We start from the raw sequence: 16,740 nt of genomic DNA, 5'->3' as shown, positions 1-16,740 counted from the left end.
TCACTAAAAGAGATGAAGCAAGTCACAAAAACCTGAATATTATTATCTTCACCAGTATCCTAAAACTTGTTATTTTTACATGAAAATAAATGAACCTACAAATATGAAATTTCAATGGCCACAGTGATAACTCAAAAAGAAATTTTAAGGTCAATTTTAGACAAATTGGGACAATTCTGAGGGCAGATGTCAACACTAAGCGAAAGAACTGAGTGCTCTGCTTTTTGCTGAGGATGGTCACGCCAAAAGGAAAGTACTAAGAATTTTAACCCAAACTAAGTACTCCCGAGCTTCTTAGCCACACACCATTCTCATTCTGGCCAAGAGATTTTAAGGAAAAAAAAAAAAATGGGAAGCAAAAGTCAAAGCACTGCTTTCTGAATCCAACAATAAACCACGCCCTACTTATACACAAGAGTACATTCTTTCCTTTATTGGATATATGACTTTTTTTTAAAGTGAAACTAAAGCAATCATCAAGTGGTTGAGACAAAAGAAAAGCATCTTTACCTGAGTTACCCTCCAGATCCATGCTAACCTGCCCCAGCACCTCCAGAACAAGCTTTTGGGTTGCTAAGACATTATTTCCATACAACTCGTTTTTTTGTTGTTCTTGTTGTTGTTGTTTTTTGTTTTTTCCACAATGTGGTTCAACTATGAGAACAGCTCTTTGCATACACAGCATATATACAGATTCTCACCCACAATTAGATCTCTTACTGGAACAACTCCTCCATAGAACTCCTTCTCTGGGGCCCGACTAGATAGGAGCTTCTTTCTAGCTTCTCAGACACAATGCATTTATGGATTTTCACTAATGTGAGTACCCTGATATGCCCCAAGAGCTGAAAATTAATAAGTTTTCTTCATTCAGGAACTCTGATTTTTGTCTAGGAGAATGCAAACCCATGTATGACTCTCCAACAATTGTTTTTGCCACACTCAAATATCCATTTACCCCAGTATGGCTTCTCTGAAGGGTAAGAAAATCAAAGTTCTATTAGAAGCATTTTCCTGTAATGTCTGGGGCTTCTCCCCAGGCTGAATTTTTTGATACCCAATAAGGCATACATACTGTCTGAGGTATTACCAACACAAAACATTTATATGGTTGTTCTCTGGTGTGAACTGTCTTGTAAAAATGAGGGCTTAACACTACTGGACAGCTCTCATACTGCATTGTAAAGCTTCCTACCTGTATGAATCTTGTGAGGAAGGTTTTCCAACCCAGAGAATTTGTGGAGTTCTTCCCAAGTGTGGCAATAAAGGTGTCCTGACATGGCCACTCTCTACAATAAAGCTTTTCTTACAGTTCCCAAGACTGTAGACTCTTTCTCTGGACCCCAATGAAGTCTGAGATCGAAGGGAAATCTGAAATTTACCTAGGAGTCTTTCTCTTACTGAATTCTGATATATAAATATATTTTTAAAGTTATGTGACTTGTCAAGACATCCTTGAGGTTTCCGATGCATGAGAGCTGAGATCAAGCCCTTTTTCACTCATATTACAGATGTATTCGTCATCAATGTGCACTGTCTGATGTTGAAGAAGGGCTGAGCTATGATGAAAGCTTTTATTACATGCACCATATTTATAATGGAGCTCCTCTGTTTGAGTCCTCATTTTCTGCTGGGCAACGAAGTCCATACCTAGGAGGAAGCCACTCTCACACATAGACCATTGATGTGGTTTTTCTTCCATATGAATTCTCTGATGTACAATAAAGTCTGAGCTACTGTTGAAACTTTTCTCATATTCAAGGCATTTGAAAGTATGAGTGTGAGTTGCCTGGTGCCTAATGAGGTTGGCACTCCGAGTAAAACTTCTCATACACTCCAAGCATTTATAAGGTTTCTCACCTGTGTGGATTCTCTGGTGTACGATAAGGTCTGATTTCTGGCCAAAGCACTTCTCACAGGCACTACACTTATACGGCTTCTCTCCAGTATGAACTCTTTTATGCACAATGAAGGCGGACCTATGTCGGTAACTTTTCTCACATTTATTGCATTTGTAGGGCCTTTCACCAGTATGAGTCCTTTGGTGGCTAATAAGATCTGATTTTCCACTAAAAGCTTTTTCACATTCCAGACACTTAAATGGTTTCTCACCTGTGTGAGTTCTTCGGTGCCTTATGAGATTTGTACTTCGACTGAAGCATTTATCACATTCGTTACACAGATAAGGTTTTTCACCTGTATGGCTTCGCTGATGGACAAGCAGATCAGAGCTCTGACCAAAATTCTTGCCACAGATGTCACAGGTGTAAAACTTTTTACCTGCATGTGTTCTCTGGTGTCCTGAAAGGGCTAAGTGGTGCCAAAAGCTCTTCTCACATTTGCTACATTTATAAGGTTTTTCATAATTATGGATCCTCTGGTGGGAAATAAGATCTGAACTTTGGATGAAGGTTTTCTCACACATATCACATCTATAAGGTTTCTCCCCAGTATATGTTCTTTCACACATTTGTGCTAAGTTTTCACAAAAGTTTTGTTCACGTTCAAGGCACTGATATATTTGATTATCTATTTGAGTAATCTCATGTACACGAATATATATCTTTTTCCCCTTCTGAGGGCATACATGGTGTATTTTCCTTTTCTGAGTTCTCTGGTTACATTTCTCTTCTGAAGTGTACATTTTCTATGGTTTCCTCCTAAATTGTTTTCCATCAGTCTTCTTGATCCCTGTTTTCATAGTCATTTTTCTGGTAGCTTAAAAAATATATCTGTTTTAAGCCTTTCATTCATTAGCAGTTTGTGTTTAAAAATTTCCAGCATCATATACTTGGTACCTCCAAACCTATGAGATAAAGTAGAAATATTACTTATATTTCTATAACTAATAAGTCTCAAAACCAAAATCACTGTAATAAAGACTGGGAGAAACTCTTTACTGGGGCTGGTGAAATGGGTTGGTTGATAAAGATGCCTGCTGCTAAACTTGATGACCTGAGTTCTATTCTTACAACCTATCTACATGGTACAAGTGAGAACTGTACCATGTCCTCCAATGCCATGCAGCACCTACCTACCCCTGCACACACACTGAGTAAATGCAAAGAAAGGGAGGGAGAGAACTAGAAAAAAGGAGGGTAAACTGGAAATTCTACACAAACCAGATCCAGAATACCTGGAACAGAAATTTTTAGATCTGAGATTTTGAAATACCTCCATATACAGAGTTGCTCTGGGGATGGGATGCGTGTCTAAACACAACACTCATTCATGTTTCATACTCATCTTACACACAGGACCTGAAGACAAATTCATAAAAGTTTTTTTTTTAATTTTTTTATGTGAATTGGTGCTATTGCCTGCCTGTGTCTGTGTGAGGGTATCTGATGCCCTAGAACTGGAATTACAGACAATTGTAAACTACCATGTAGATGTTGGGAATTGAACCTGGGTCCTCTGGAAGAGCAGACAGTGCTCTTAACCCTTGAGCCATCTCTCCAGCCCCTCATAAAGTATTTTTAAATTAAAAACAAATTCCTGTTATTATGCCCGTGCCACAGCACACACTGGAGTCAGAGGACAACTCTGAGGGGTTTGGTCTTTTCTTTCACCTTTATGTGCACCCTAGGGATCAAATTCCATGGCAAGCATTTTTACCCATCTGACCAGACCTCATACATTTTTAATAATTTGTGAATAAAACAAAGTTATTTGAAATTTTCATAGCAACAGTTTGACACTCAAAATATCTCAAATTTCGGAATACTTCATATTTTAAAATTTTGGATTGAGGGATGCTCAATCTGTGGTTTTCTCCTCTGTTATTACAAACATGACAGACATTATACATGATAAACTAGCAATAGGAACTCATTCTTTTATGAACCTGGCAATTTGAAAATCTGTGCCTGCAGGATGGCTCAGTGAGAAGCAGCAAGTCTGTTGGCCTGAGCTTGATCCGCTGGGCTTACATGAGGAAGAAGAAAACTGATTCCCACAGGTTTCCTTCTGACCTCCATATGCACACATTTACACATATAAGTAAATAAACAAAAAGTTAACTTGGGATCTTCTTTTCTAATTCTTTCAGTTGGGAAATTAGGGCAGGTCTGATAAGCAGACCCATTTGTTTAGGAAGTGAACAAACTGAAGATGAACGTCTTCTCACCTCTTTACACTTATTGTCTTGTGTAAAACCTTTTTCACAAAGCATCACTGACTTATTTAGTGATGTAAATTAACTTTTCAACTTATTTTACTAAGAGATTCAAAGTGAGCAAACAGAACGAGATTTAAGCATATTCATCACCCATCAGTGTAAAGCCAAACAGCACCCTTCCCTGTGTTCCTGCCAACACCTAGCAAACCACCTGTAGGTGTGCTAAAGCCCAGCTTGCTCCCTACTCTCACTGAGGACGCCAAGCTGCTGCTGTTCAACCCACAAAACTTTCACCTATGTTTGGGACTCCATCTGTTTTCTTCACAATTACATCCTGACAGCCATTCTGCCACCACTCTCCTGCATCATCAATTTATCCCTTCTACAGGATCACTGTAGTTAGTAAAGAGACTATCCTTTCTCTTCTTAAAAAACAAAACCAAAAAGCACAACCAACAAGCAAGTCCTCTCAACCACCAGCCTCAAACTTCTCTTTCTGTTTTGTTCTCCTTTATATTATAACTCACCAAAAGAAAAACCATCTATTAACTGTCTCTGGTTCTTGACTTCTAGTTTCTGGAACATATATATTCCAATTAGACACTCACCCCTAACTTGTACCCAGATTCCTTTAGAAAACTGTAAACATCAAGGACACCTGACCCTTAACTCTCAGCTTGAGTCATTTCTGTACTGTTCCCATATTCTGGACACCCTGGCCTTTGCCATGATTCAAACAAGCAGAACTATTTCCATTACAGGGTCTTCGTGTCCTTCATCTCTCCCACCCTCCCTTGCCTAAGGACTTCTCTACATTGTCTTCAAAGCTTCTCTCTTAACCTCATTTAAATCTTTGCTCAACTGTTATACATTATCACTGGGGTCTTTTCTGACCACCTTATTCATCATCCCAACTCACATTTTACCCTTTCCATCTTCCTATTTGATTTTTCACCACTGAATATGAGCCCAATAGACAAGAATCCCCACACACGTTTCCATTACTATTACTCAGTTTATTCAGTTTGTTCACTGCTGTTTAACACCTAGGACAAGACCTGGTACATGTGAATTCTCATATTTACAACAGATCATCTTATTTGGCATCTACAGACTCCTGTATAACTTTGTCTATTTTTCTTGAAAGAGTGTTCAAAATTTATCATAAATTTCATAAATATTCAAGAAACAGTTAATGGCCTAGAGCCTACATATAAAACTGTAATGAAAAAAATACCAAAACTCACAAAAAATAGCATGTTAGCAAATGGGAAGGCTCACCAAATATAGCACACTAAAAAATAAAATCGAGCAGAACTTGAAGAAAACAGCCCAAAAGGATCTCAGGGGCACACTCCAATCATGTTTACCTCTGCTAATGATACAACAGATGAATTTTTTTTTTTTTCCAGAGCTGGGGACCAAACCCAGGGCCTTGCACTTGCTAGGCAAGCGCTCTACCACTAAGCTAAATCCCCAACCCCACAACAGATGAATTCTTATTTCATCAATTTACTAACTCCAGTTTTCTAATTTTCATTCAGCAATTTTTATTATTTCCTTATGAAAAGCAAAGACATTGCTCTTGCTTATTGTAGTGAGTTATAATCAATAGAAAAAAATACCTATAAACATTTGCCAGTGTTCCTAAAGTCACTTGGAAAAGCTTTAAAATTTAGCTTCAAAGAATATGAGAGCTGAATACTAGGCAAACAGATGTGTAGAAAATGTAGCTTTGTGCTGCAGATGGACAGAGTGAGACACCAATGTGCTGTAAGGCTAGCGAGTATGAGGAAAGGCAAATAGTCTTGGAGAAATTTGAACTAAATAAATAGCATAGTTGTGCTAAACAGTGATTGTATCCAGATTTTCAACATTCTGCGTGGTAGCTGCTGTCATTCAGATGTCTCCTGACATCACAGAGAAACTCCTCACACTGTAAGCCCTTTTTCTCTGTTCACATGATAGTATCCTAGGAAGTGCAAATAGACCTATCAAGTGAACCCTTGTTAGTCAATAAAATACTCACCCTTATCACATAAGCAGATACTTCTCTACGTTTTTCTAACCAAGATGGTGAATCCCAGTTCACTTTGTCTATTCATGAATGGTGGGTGTCAGAATGCTACAGGACCGCCTGGTGGGAGGAATCCACATCTAACACTCATTTGCTTGTCTATTTACCAGAGGCCTTTTAGGAAAGTTATCAGAAAAATCACTAACAATGTCTTCAGCAAAGAGCATGCTTTATCCCTGTCACAAGCAATCCTTGAATCCTCAAACATCAGAGAATATTATTCCTACTTTCTTTTATGAGGCTGAGTTTACAAAAATGAGAGCCTAGAACCTGTCTAGAATCCAATATTGCTTACAGTCAAAGTAAGCAAAGGTCTTCTTTACACTTACAGAAAACTCTCAATTCATCCAAAACTTTGAAAGATCACCCTGCATTTGCTTTTGTTTTATACCTCACAATCAAACTGTCAAGAATTTGTTGGCTTCATTTAAAACTTCATAAATCCATATCCAACCACTTTTCATTGATTTCTGCTGCTATAATCTGGTTCAAACCACTCTTCTGTGGATTATTATAATTACTTCTTAGCCGATTCTTCTCTGTTACAGGCCTAACTGTGTGCCATTCCTAATCCCTACCATCTCAGAATGTGATATATTTGGCCATATGATCTTTTAAAGAATGACTGAGACCATATGAATCACTCCATTAATGTTCCTCTAATAAGAGCTTAGGATACCCAGAGTTGGCAAAGAAGTACAGCCAGACTGAAGACTGAGGACACAGTGAGAAAGCAGCTGTTGTAAGGCAAGGTGATCTCCAGAAAACTAATACTGGATTTCTAGTCTTCTGGTGTGAAAAAAAGAAAATGAGCAAAATTTGGATCCTTAAGAACTCAGACAATAGTATGCTTTTAATAGAAGTTCTAACAAACTAACAAGCCATCTTTGTAATGCTACCCTCTCTACTCGGCAGTCAGTACAATCCTGTTAAAACAGAAAGTTAGACTACGTACTTCTGTTCTTTCAATATTTTACTCCTCCACTCAAATCTTCACAATAGTCCAAGAGTCCCAGCTGGAGCTGCCCTGCTACTCTTTGCCACTGCCTGACTTCTCCCTCAGTCTTCTTACAGGGTCTAATCCAGCCACAATGGCTTCCCAAACTGTTTCTCTTCTACACATACTCTACTTGGGATCTATGCTTTCTTTCTTCCGGCTTTGGCTTTCTTTGGCTCTCTTAATACCCCAATAACTAATTTTTCATTTATCATTTTGTAATCAAACTGTTGCCAGCCACTCTATTTAATATTGTGACCGTCCAGTGACAAAGCTACCTATCACTTTTCCTGTCTTATCCTTTCCCAGAGCACTTATCACACCCTAATGCACTCTATAATTCCCTTATTAGCTTATTGTATACTGTTAAATATAAGAAAGATGCTTTTAGTGTTCTTTCCCTAGTAGAGTAGTACTAAGTATATAAACAGTGTTTAAGAAGCCCTTGCTGTGATAAATGGATTTTCAAAGGAATTCTATTTCTTGGGCTAGAGACAGCTCAGCAGTTACCACTGGCAGCTCTTCTTGATTACCCAAGTTTGATTCCCAGCATATGACAGCTCACAATCTTTTATAACTCCAGTTCCAGGCATCAACACTCTTTTCTGGCTCCCATGGGCACCAGGCCTACACAGTGCACAGACTTTCATGCAAGCAAAACACCAATACATATTATAAAATAATTAAAAACTAGAATTTAAAAAAAAAATATCTAATTTCCCACATACTCCGGTGAGGTGCAGTCTGAAAAGAAAAAGGTCCATTTTATAAGACTGAAGAAAAATGTAGCTTACCAATAATGTAGACAGACGACAGGTAGTATTCACTTTTTGGTCTTGAGAAAAATCAAAATTAAAAAAACGGCTTTCTGTAAAACACAAGCATTAAAAAAAAAAACCTTTATATTACATCATTTACACAAACCGGACTTAACAGTGAATAGACATTTTCCTTAAGAAAGGCAAATGAGGGTGCAGAAATAGCTCAGCTGTTAAGGGCACCTGCTGCTCTTCCAGAGGACCCAGGTCTAATTCCTACCACTCACATGGTGTCTCACAACCATCTACCTGGAACTTTTAGTTCTAAAGTACCCAATACCCTTGTACAGAGGCCCTGGGCATGAACATGCTGCATAAACATATATGTAGGCAAAACACTCATATATATGAAATGAGATTTCAAAAAAAAAATCTTTAAAAAAAAAAGCAAACAAATTTTCTTTTGTATTCTCATTGACTCAATCTAGAAAGTATAACCGTTAAGTGTACAAGAACTGGAAGAAAAACAAAAGAATTAAACAATTAAATATAAACTTCTTAGATCAAATACTGAGAAATATTAAGTTGAATAATGAAGATAAACTTGGAAATCAATGAACTAGAGAACAGAACAAAGTACTTTTAAAAAGTACTTTTTGTTTTATGTGTGAGAATGTTTTGTTTACCTCCATGCCTGCATGCATGTATGTGCAACAGTGCATGCCTGGTCAAAGAGGGCAGAGGAGAATCACCTGGCACTGTGAGCCACCATATAGGTATTTAGAATGGAACCCTTCTACAAGAGCAACAAGTGCTCTAAACTACTGGGTCATCTCTCTACCTCTTATAAATTTAGTTATAAATCAAAATACTGGTACTTTGCCTAGCCTGGGGGCAGAGGCTTTTAATCCTAGCTACTTGGGAGAATAAAGAAAGAGGATCATAAAAGTTCAAGACTTGTCTGAGCCACCAAACAGGTTCAAAGCCAGTCAAGGCAACTTGGTGAAACTCTGACTCAAAAAACAAAATAAAACCACCACCAACAAAAATCCAGCATGGTTCTAGCCTAGAATGTAAAGACCTGTGGTTAACAATCACTAGCACATGAGGCTGGAGAGATGGCTCAGTAGTTAAGAGCACTGGTGAAATGGAAGCACAAGCTGATACAGAAGCCATGGAGGAGTGTTGTTTACTGTGCTGCATGCACACACCATGGCTTGCACAGCCTACATTCTTTCTTACAGCACCCAGCCCCCCCCCCCCATGGATGGCCTCATCTACAATTAGCTGGGACCTCCCACATCATCAATGTAAAAAATGCACCACAGGTTTGTCCATAGGTCAATCTGGTGGAGGTATTTTCCCAACTGAGGGTTCCTCTTTTAAAAGGATTCTAGCTTGTATCAAATAGACATAAAACTAACCAGCAAAACACCCATACCAAAATAACTTTTTTCTCTCTCTGTCTTTGTATGTTATATGTGTACAGGTGCATGAGGAGGCCAGAAAAGGGTTCCCCTGTACTGGAATTATAGGCAGTTGTAAGCCACTTGACAAGGATGTCTGAAACTGAACTGCCACGCCATCTCTCCAGCCCAAATTGTAAAGTTGTTTTGGTTTGTTTGCTTGGTAAGATTTACTTATATTTTATATGTATGAGTCCTCGTCCCTGCACAAATGTATATGCACTGTCTTATTTATCTAATGCTGTGCTAAGAGACACCAAGGCAATCAGTAAGTATTTAATTTAGTTTATGATTTTAGATAGTTAGAATTCATGATGGTAGAACAAAGGCATGATATCAGGAATGTCTGAGAGCTTACATCATGATCTGTAAGTAGAAGGCAGAAAGAGCTAAGTAGGAATGACATATCTTGAAACTTCAATGCCCAGCCTCAGTGACACACCTCCAACATTATGACTGCTAATCCTTCCCAAACAGTTCCACCACCTGGGAACCTGTGGGGGCCGTTGTCATTCAAACCATGCACCACGAACATGCACCATATATGTGCAACGCCCAAAGAGACCAGAATAAACATATCAAATCCTCTGGAATTGGAGTTACAATCTAGTATTAGCTCAAGTGGGTACTGGGACTCAAACCTGGGTCCTTTGAAAATGCTCTTAACAGCTGAGCTGTCTCTCCAACTCCAATTGTAAATTTTTAAAATATTTTTTGTTTTGGTTTTTGAAGACACAGTTTCTCTATGTAACCCTGGCTGTCCTGGAGCTCTCTCTGTAGACCAAGCTGGCCTCAAACACACCTGACTTTGTCTCCCAAATGCTGGGAATTAAGAGCAGCGTGGGCCACCACTCCCTAGAATCCAATTGTAAAAATTTTAAAGTGCAAGCAAATGCTATATTTTGTGCAGAATTCAGAAATTTAGAAAACTATATTTAAAAATATAAACTATATTTTAAAAATATTTTTAAAAACATGTACTTATTGACTCGGTCAAAAATAAATTAGGAAAAAAATAAGAAACTAATGTATTTGATCACACAAGATAGGTGAGAATAGGATCAAAACCTAAAATGACAGAATTGATGTGAATCAAAGGATGAAGTGCCATATTTCTCTAAGAACACATTTCTGCATACACATGTATTTAACAGAAATAAATGGGTGGCCTGGGATAGCATTCTGATATGTTCTCAGCATATGCAGTGCTAAGGAGGCAGGAGGTGGGAGAGCTGTAAAATGGCACATGAAAGCAAATGACAGCTGAGTGTGGTGGCTCACAACCATAATCTCAGTACTTGGGAGATAAGGAAGAGAACTGGTGAATATTTGAGGCTACTCTTGGCTATAAAACTCCAAGTCTGCTTTGATACAAACTGAGACCTCATTTCAAAACAAACTGAAAGTTTGTTTCAAACAAATAACACCATCACCCAAAAGAAGAAAAAAATAACTCTTACATAGTATGAGACTATATAAACTCAGCTAAAGACAATATTTTTTAAATTTTCTTTTACTTTTTTTTTTTTTTTTTTTTTGAGAAATTGGCACATTATATAGCCTAGGCAGGTCTTGAACTCTGATCTGCTTGCCTCAGACTCTCACCCCCAGCACTCAAATTAGAGGCACACACAGCCCAAATTGAATCTATACAATTAGTGAACCCTAGTTAGGGGGCTTTTCCTATAGTTGGTATATATACCAGAGTTGAATAATGGGACATAGATTCTCCACAGTTACAGCAGGAAATTATAAATAGAAAAGAACATGATTAGAATGAACTCTATACTGTGGTTAGCGAGAATTAAAGGGCAGTATCAGAATGAGGTCACAGTTTATACCATATAGAGAAGCTGTATAGTGTACACATGAAAAGGGGTTTTTATCCTAATAATGCCAGCTGTCAAGTACAGCAATAATGTAAGTATTAAATACTAAGACTCCAGGTTCTAGATACCATTCATCACTGAATGGAATCAGTAGACATGGTATATACATGGTATATTGTAGGCAAAGCAGCCTACGATAAGTTTTTTGTTGAGCTAATATATAGAAATGCTCAAACAAAAATACATTATGTTGGCTTTTTGTCTCATGGTGATAGGGATTGAACCCAAGGGCTGCACACACTTCATAACCAACCACTGAGCTATATGCCCTATCCTTTTTACATTTTGAGAAAGGTTTTCCCTAGGTTGTCCAAGCTAGTTTTGTAACTTCCAATCCTTCTGCCTCAGTTCTTTAACTGAGTTTGCTCACAGTCTGGGAAATGGATCAAGTTATCTCATTAAACTAGCAGTTCAAAACATCACAATTACTCTCAATAGCCAAGAAACTGTGTTACACAAGAAAAACAAACAGAAAACCAATTTTAAACCAGGAAACAATTTGCCTATGCAAATAAAATATGATCTGGCTGTCAATCTTCAAAAGAGAATTTAACACTTTCCAAGTTTAAAATACTGTTTAACACATTTACAATAAAATTCAAGGTTTTCACTGTCTTCCATACTATGGAATTTCTGCCATTTTCATCCTCATAGGCACCTCAGAAAATCTTGTTTCTTCTGCCCAACTGTTCCTCCATGCAGCTTTCTCCATTATATGATTCAAGTAGCAGCCTGAAATGCACTACCTGAAAAAGGAGCACACCTTGACTACCTTACCTGGAGGACTTTATGTCCCTTCACAGCACTTTACTTCTCAGCATGACTATCCAACTTTATGATATGTACTTTATGTGAGGTCCCCTGTCTGTCTCTCCCACTACAGTATAAAGTCTACTTGGGTTAGGATACTGTCTTTAGTTGCTGCAATATATGCAACATTTAAACAATAAAAGAAAAACAAGTAAACAAGTATCACACTGAAAAAGAAGTATTATCCTTGAGTCTCCAATGTGCGTCTGGCAAACACCAACTCATCCTCCAAATCCTTACTCCAGGTTACTGTCTCTAAAATGCTTCCTTTACCCATCTCCTAGGAAGGGAGGACTTCTGTTTTTTCATGAGCAACATCAGATTGCATTTCGTAAGCAAAGAGCAGACAAAAGTTCAAATAGGCTGAGCAAGAGAACTTCAGTGCTCAAGAATCTTCTCAGTTAAAAAATATAGGGGATGAGCAAACAGTAAATATTTAAAGTACTGTCTTAAAAACCATGCTTGCTGTATAGCCTCAGACTAGGGATTGCCTCAATTTTCATTAATTACATGGATTATGGACATTTAACCCTCCCAAGAACACTGTAAAATCAGATATTAATACCAATGTCTGCATCTTATTGATAGAAAACCTGTTGTTTATGGCAGTTACCTAGTTACCCAGTTAAGTAACAGAGCCAGGGTTTAGATAACCGACCTAGAACCTGCCTGAGCATTGGGCACACTGTCTTCTTTGTATGGCAAATCAAAAGAGGGACAATTGTTGCAAACCTACTGTGAATATACATGCTTGTTAGAAAAGTAGGTTATCAAAAGGCCACTCACTCTGTTAGCCACCAGAAAGATCTTTTTTCCTTTTCCCAAGTATGTTTTACCTTCTTTCTTGTCCCATCCCTATCCCCAAATCATATTAATATAGAAACAGATATGTGCCACTTACCTTAACAAGAACCCAAAGACTTATTCTTTCGGATCCACAAGGTCTCTAATCCAGAACTACTCACAATAATTAATTCTTCCCTCTGCTAGAGGAAAAAGCAACAATGCTGAACATGACTGCAAGCTTACCTTTTTTTTTTTTAACAGCAGGTCATTTAAATAATGTCCCATGCACGCTCCAATCCAGACATCATCCTTCAGCAAATTTTTTTCATTCTAATGTTTCCTTATACCGTTTCTCCTTCAAGAAGCAGTTTCTTTCTGACATGCTCTACACAAAATAACAAGAATTCTTCTAGCTGGGAGATTTTAAGTTCAGAACAAAGCCCTAGGCCTTGTTTTTCTCCTGCTACTTCTTTTTGTATCCCTTAATTTTTGCTGCAAAGACGGGGAAGGGTCTTCTGTAGTTTAGGCTGGCTTTGAATTCTCTATCCCTTGCCTCTACCTTCCAAACGCTCAGGTGACTGATAAGACATTATAATTTTAACTTCTGAGATGAAGGATTCATTCCTTGCTCACTAAAAACTGCAGGAATCCGATACATGAATGCAAAGTTACATAGGACCAAGATTGCTAAAAATAAATGACTATGGAATGCTTTGAGCAAACAAGAGTCGGCAGATTCCGGGGCAACACAACTAATCTCCGCCCTTAAGGCTGAGGGAGGGTCCTCCCATTGCCCATGGTTCTCTAGACATTCAGGAAGGCTACAGACTACATTCGAGCCTGGTTCCATTACTACCTCCAGGACAGTCTTACAGGCTCTCCTCTCAACTTTTCGTTGACCGTGACAACAAGGGAGCCGCGCCCGGCCCCGACCCTCTCACCGCCAAGAACCGCGAGGACCGCTGCTCCCTTACTCCGCTGCCCGGGGCGGCACTTCCGGTGACTGGACCCTCAAGCCGGACCTTCCGGGGCCGTGCACTCCGGGAGCCCGTTCGGTCTCACCTCTTCTTAGGGAACGAAAGTGGGGCCGAGAGACGAAGAGGCCGAGAGGTCAGCAAGCCAACCGCAGGATACCAACCTGGAGAACCCATCCACCCGCGTTACAAGGCCAACGCAAATCGCCCTCACCAGCTGGGTCTGGGAGGCGTAGCCACGCCTCAAAGTACGTAACCACCGCAGAGCCTGAACGCGCCTGCGCCCTGGATCTTTTGGGTCCCCAAACTACCTTTTCACCTCCTGGAATTTGAGATTCCAGAGCAGGCCTATACTGTGGTACTCACAATTGAAACTGTACCCGACGCCCCGTACTGTGCTCTGGACTTCTGTTTTCTTTCTCCACAGCTCTTCAAATCAGGAGTCAGGAATAGCGTCTCAAGGATAGATGCTGCGGACCTAGATTAAATATCCTGAAAAGCAGGAGAAGTGAAGAATTCTCTGCAGAGCTATCACTCACGCATGCAGAGGAGAAGGATGAGAAGCTTTGAAAGGGGAGCAGCAGCGTGGCCTTTTTGCGTGGAGAAAGCAGCGGGGAAACAGTGTTGGAAGGATTTCTGTGCTTTCTGATTGCGATTCTAGGAGGGAGAATTGAGATTTGGAAAAAACAAAAAAGAATAGTCAACATCCTCCTTCCTTGGAAAAAAAAAAGGATGTAGGCCGGCGAGATGGCTCCTGTTGGGAGTGAGGAGTGGAGAGTGCTTATTGCTCAAACCTGGCCACCTGAATTTGATCCCTGGAACCAATGTCAAAAGTGGAAAGAAAAAACTGACCGCAAAAGTTGTCTTCTGGCAGGCATAAGCAACAATAAGGTATATAATATACACATAGATACATACATACACATATGTGTGTATAATAAAAACCCTTATCGGGGAAGATGAGCACTAGAATTCTCTGGTCTGGTGAAGAATTTGGATTGGCTGTTAAATTAAAGAGTTAGGGACTGAAGATGGCAGCTGTGTGTTCTGGATTCACTAATTCCTGTTTTCAGAATTTGCAGAGTTGCTGCAGCTTATTTTAAATAAAAAATTTAAGGCAAAAAAAAAAAATCCCACCAGTGTCATTCTAATATTTAAGGTTTTTCTTTTCCTTAGACTTATTTTGTATGTGTGGGTATTTTACCAGCAGATATGTGATGTGTGTGTGAGCGCTCTTGGAGAATGTCAGATCTCCTGGAACTGCAATAATGCATGGTTTATGAGCTACCATGTGGTTGCTGGCTGGGAAATGAACCAGGGTCGTCTGCAAGAGCAAATGGTCTTAAGAAAGAACTGACCGAAAAAGTTGTCTTCTGACAGGCACACGGAGTAATAAATAAGTTTAAAATACACACACACACACACACACACACACACACACACACACACACATATACATACACATATGTATGTATAATAAAAACCCTCTCTAGCCCTAATTTTAATGTTTAAATAACATTTTATTAACTGTTTTTAGTGCAAAATGTACGAAACACAATTCTAATCATGTTATGGAATTAGCTGTGTATGCTATATTAGGAAGAAATGTACACATGTAATTGCAGGAGAGAAGATGTTTGTGCCTCCCCCTTCAACTATAAGACTGTTGAGACAATGGGCTCCAAGAATTGCAATTGTGGCAGAAGTCTTCTGCTGGGGAAAAGAACAGGACTAGGGCCTTGGTGCCAGCCAGTGAGAATGTTAGAGCATGATTTCACAAAACTATAATGAGTGGGACTACTTATGATGACCAGGACTCCTTACTTATGCATATTGCATGACCTTTAAAAGAAAATCTGAATCTCATGAGAGTGGTCGAACCTCTTTACTCATTCCTCTTCCCAGTATGACCATATTGAGTAAATCCCTTTCACTGCTTGTAGCTGAGCCTAGCTTGTTAGAGCTACCAAGGTCCATGCATAGACTCTTAACAGCTACTGTCAACAAAGAGATTAACTTGCCAACTTACACATTTAATAATGGGAAGCCGATTTGAACTAATGATACCAAAGTCAAATTATTGGAACCACCATACTTACGGCTACCTCAGAGTATTGTAGGGAAATACTAGAGTGGACATTAAGAAGGCATGATAAGTGCTGAGCCTCTTTAATCAATTACCATAAAAATATCGGCCCAAGCAGAGTAGTTAGTGCATTCAGTCTCTGAACACTTATTGCTATTCTCTGGTTCACCTGGCATTACAATACAATGCAAATACACAGGTCACCTCAGTCCTGAGCTGGCTAGTCTCATGCTCACATTCTAGGATGGAACTGCAGATGTCAGTGTTTAGTTGTAAACAATAGTGTGGGAGCATAGACACGGGGCACTTGGCTAGCATTCTGCAAGAGTTCAGAGAAGAATAGACAATTAGGTGTGAGGTAAAAGATTATAAGGAGAAATAAGATGGAAATGAAGTGGAATGGAAACGAGTTACAGTTATTTCAAAGAAGCAAACTTCATCTTAAAAGAAATGAGGAATGTAGGCTAGAGACAAGGTGCCTCTGGGGATAAACATGCCTGTGGCCTAGGTTCAAAACCCAAGTTTGATTCTCAGCACTCAGGAGGTAGAAAACAGGACATCCTATGTTGTCCACTCACCTCCACACACCACATATGTACACAAAGGTTTTAAAAGAAAATTATCCCTGAAACTTCAAACATGCTGAAGCAGCCTAGTTATAACTGAAGTTCAAACAGTTTTTAAAGTTTTTTCTTCTTTGTTTTCAGTTTTCTTCTTTGTTTGAGACAAAGGTAATATGTAAAATTGGCTTTCACTGGCAGGGTCAGATGCTACAAA

General features: G+C 39.1%; 1 protein-coding gene and 1 long non-coding RNA gene across 15 annotated transcripts in view; one reads left to right on the top strand and one right to left on the bottom strand.

The window, feature by feature from the left end:
- The window catches only part of LOC108348562 (uncharacterized), an 87,524-nt gene that overhangs the window by 2,507 nt on the left and 68,277 nt on the right, over positions 1-16,740 (top strand). For 6 of the 10 annotated variants that reach the window (XR_010059181.1, XR_010059184.1, XR_010059179.1 and 3 more), the window contains exon 2: positions 9,442-14,768. This is a non-coding gene — a long non-coding RNA (uncharacterized LOC108348562). Of the gene's footprint in view, positions 1-9,441; positions 15,009-16,740 lie in introns of those variants that run through there. The other 4 variants (XR_001841995.3, XR_005495862.2, XR_010059177.1 and 1 more) reach the window with 3 other exon arrangements.
- On the bottom strand, positions 59-14,130 carry Zfp322a (zinc finger protein 322a). Of its 5 annotated transcripts, XM_006253974.3 has the most exons (5): positions 13,845-13,984; positions 13,019-13,100; positions 11,966-12,053; positions 7,989-8,062; positions 406-2,806 (listed from the first exon to the last, which is right to left on the bottom strand). In XM_006253974.3, the coding sequence occupies exon 5, from the start codon at positions 2,642-2,644 to the stop codon at positions 1,445-1,447; it is 1,200 nt and encodes a 399-aa protein (XP_006254036.1). In that variant the 5' UTR covers positions 2,645-2,806; positions 7,989-8,062; positions 11,966-12,053; positions 13,019-13,100; positions 13,845-13,984; the 3' UTR covers positions 406-1,444. The 5 variants fall into 5 exon arrangements, with proteins under 5 accessions (NP_001128556.1, XP_006254036.1, XP_063132802.1 ...); NM_001135084.1 differs by lacking the exon at positions 11,966-12,053 and having other exon boundaries at positions 59-2,806; positions 13,845-14,076; XM_063276732.1 differs by lacking the exons at positions 11,966-12,053; positions 13,845-13,984 and adding an exon at positions 14,042-14,130 and having other exon boundaries at positions 13,019-13,103.

This window comes from Rattus norvegicus, chromosome 17 (genome assembly GCF_036323735.1).
Source record: "Rattus norvegicus strain BN/NHsdMcwi chromosome 17, GRCr8, whole genome shotgun sequence".
NCBI lineage: Eukaryota > Metazoa > Chordata > Mammalia > Rodentia > Muridae > Rattus > Rattus norvegicus.
Note: the sequence above shows the minus strand (reverse complement) of the source record. Positions and strands in the feature narration are given on the sequence as shown.

Bases quoted from the DNA above. Each gene is read 5' to 3' on its own strand.
- Zfp322a (XM_063276732.1), bottom strand. From the start codon at position 2,644: ATGTACACTTCAGAAGAGAAATGTAACCAGAGAACTCAGAAAAGGAAA.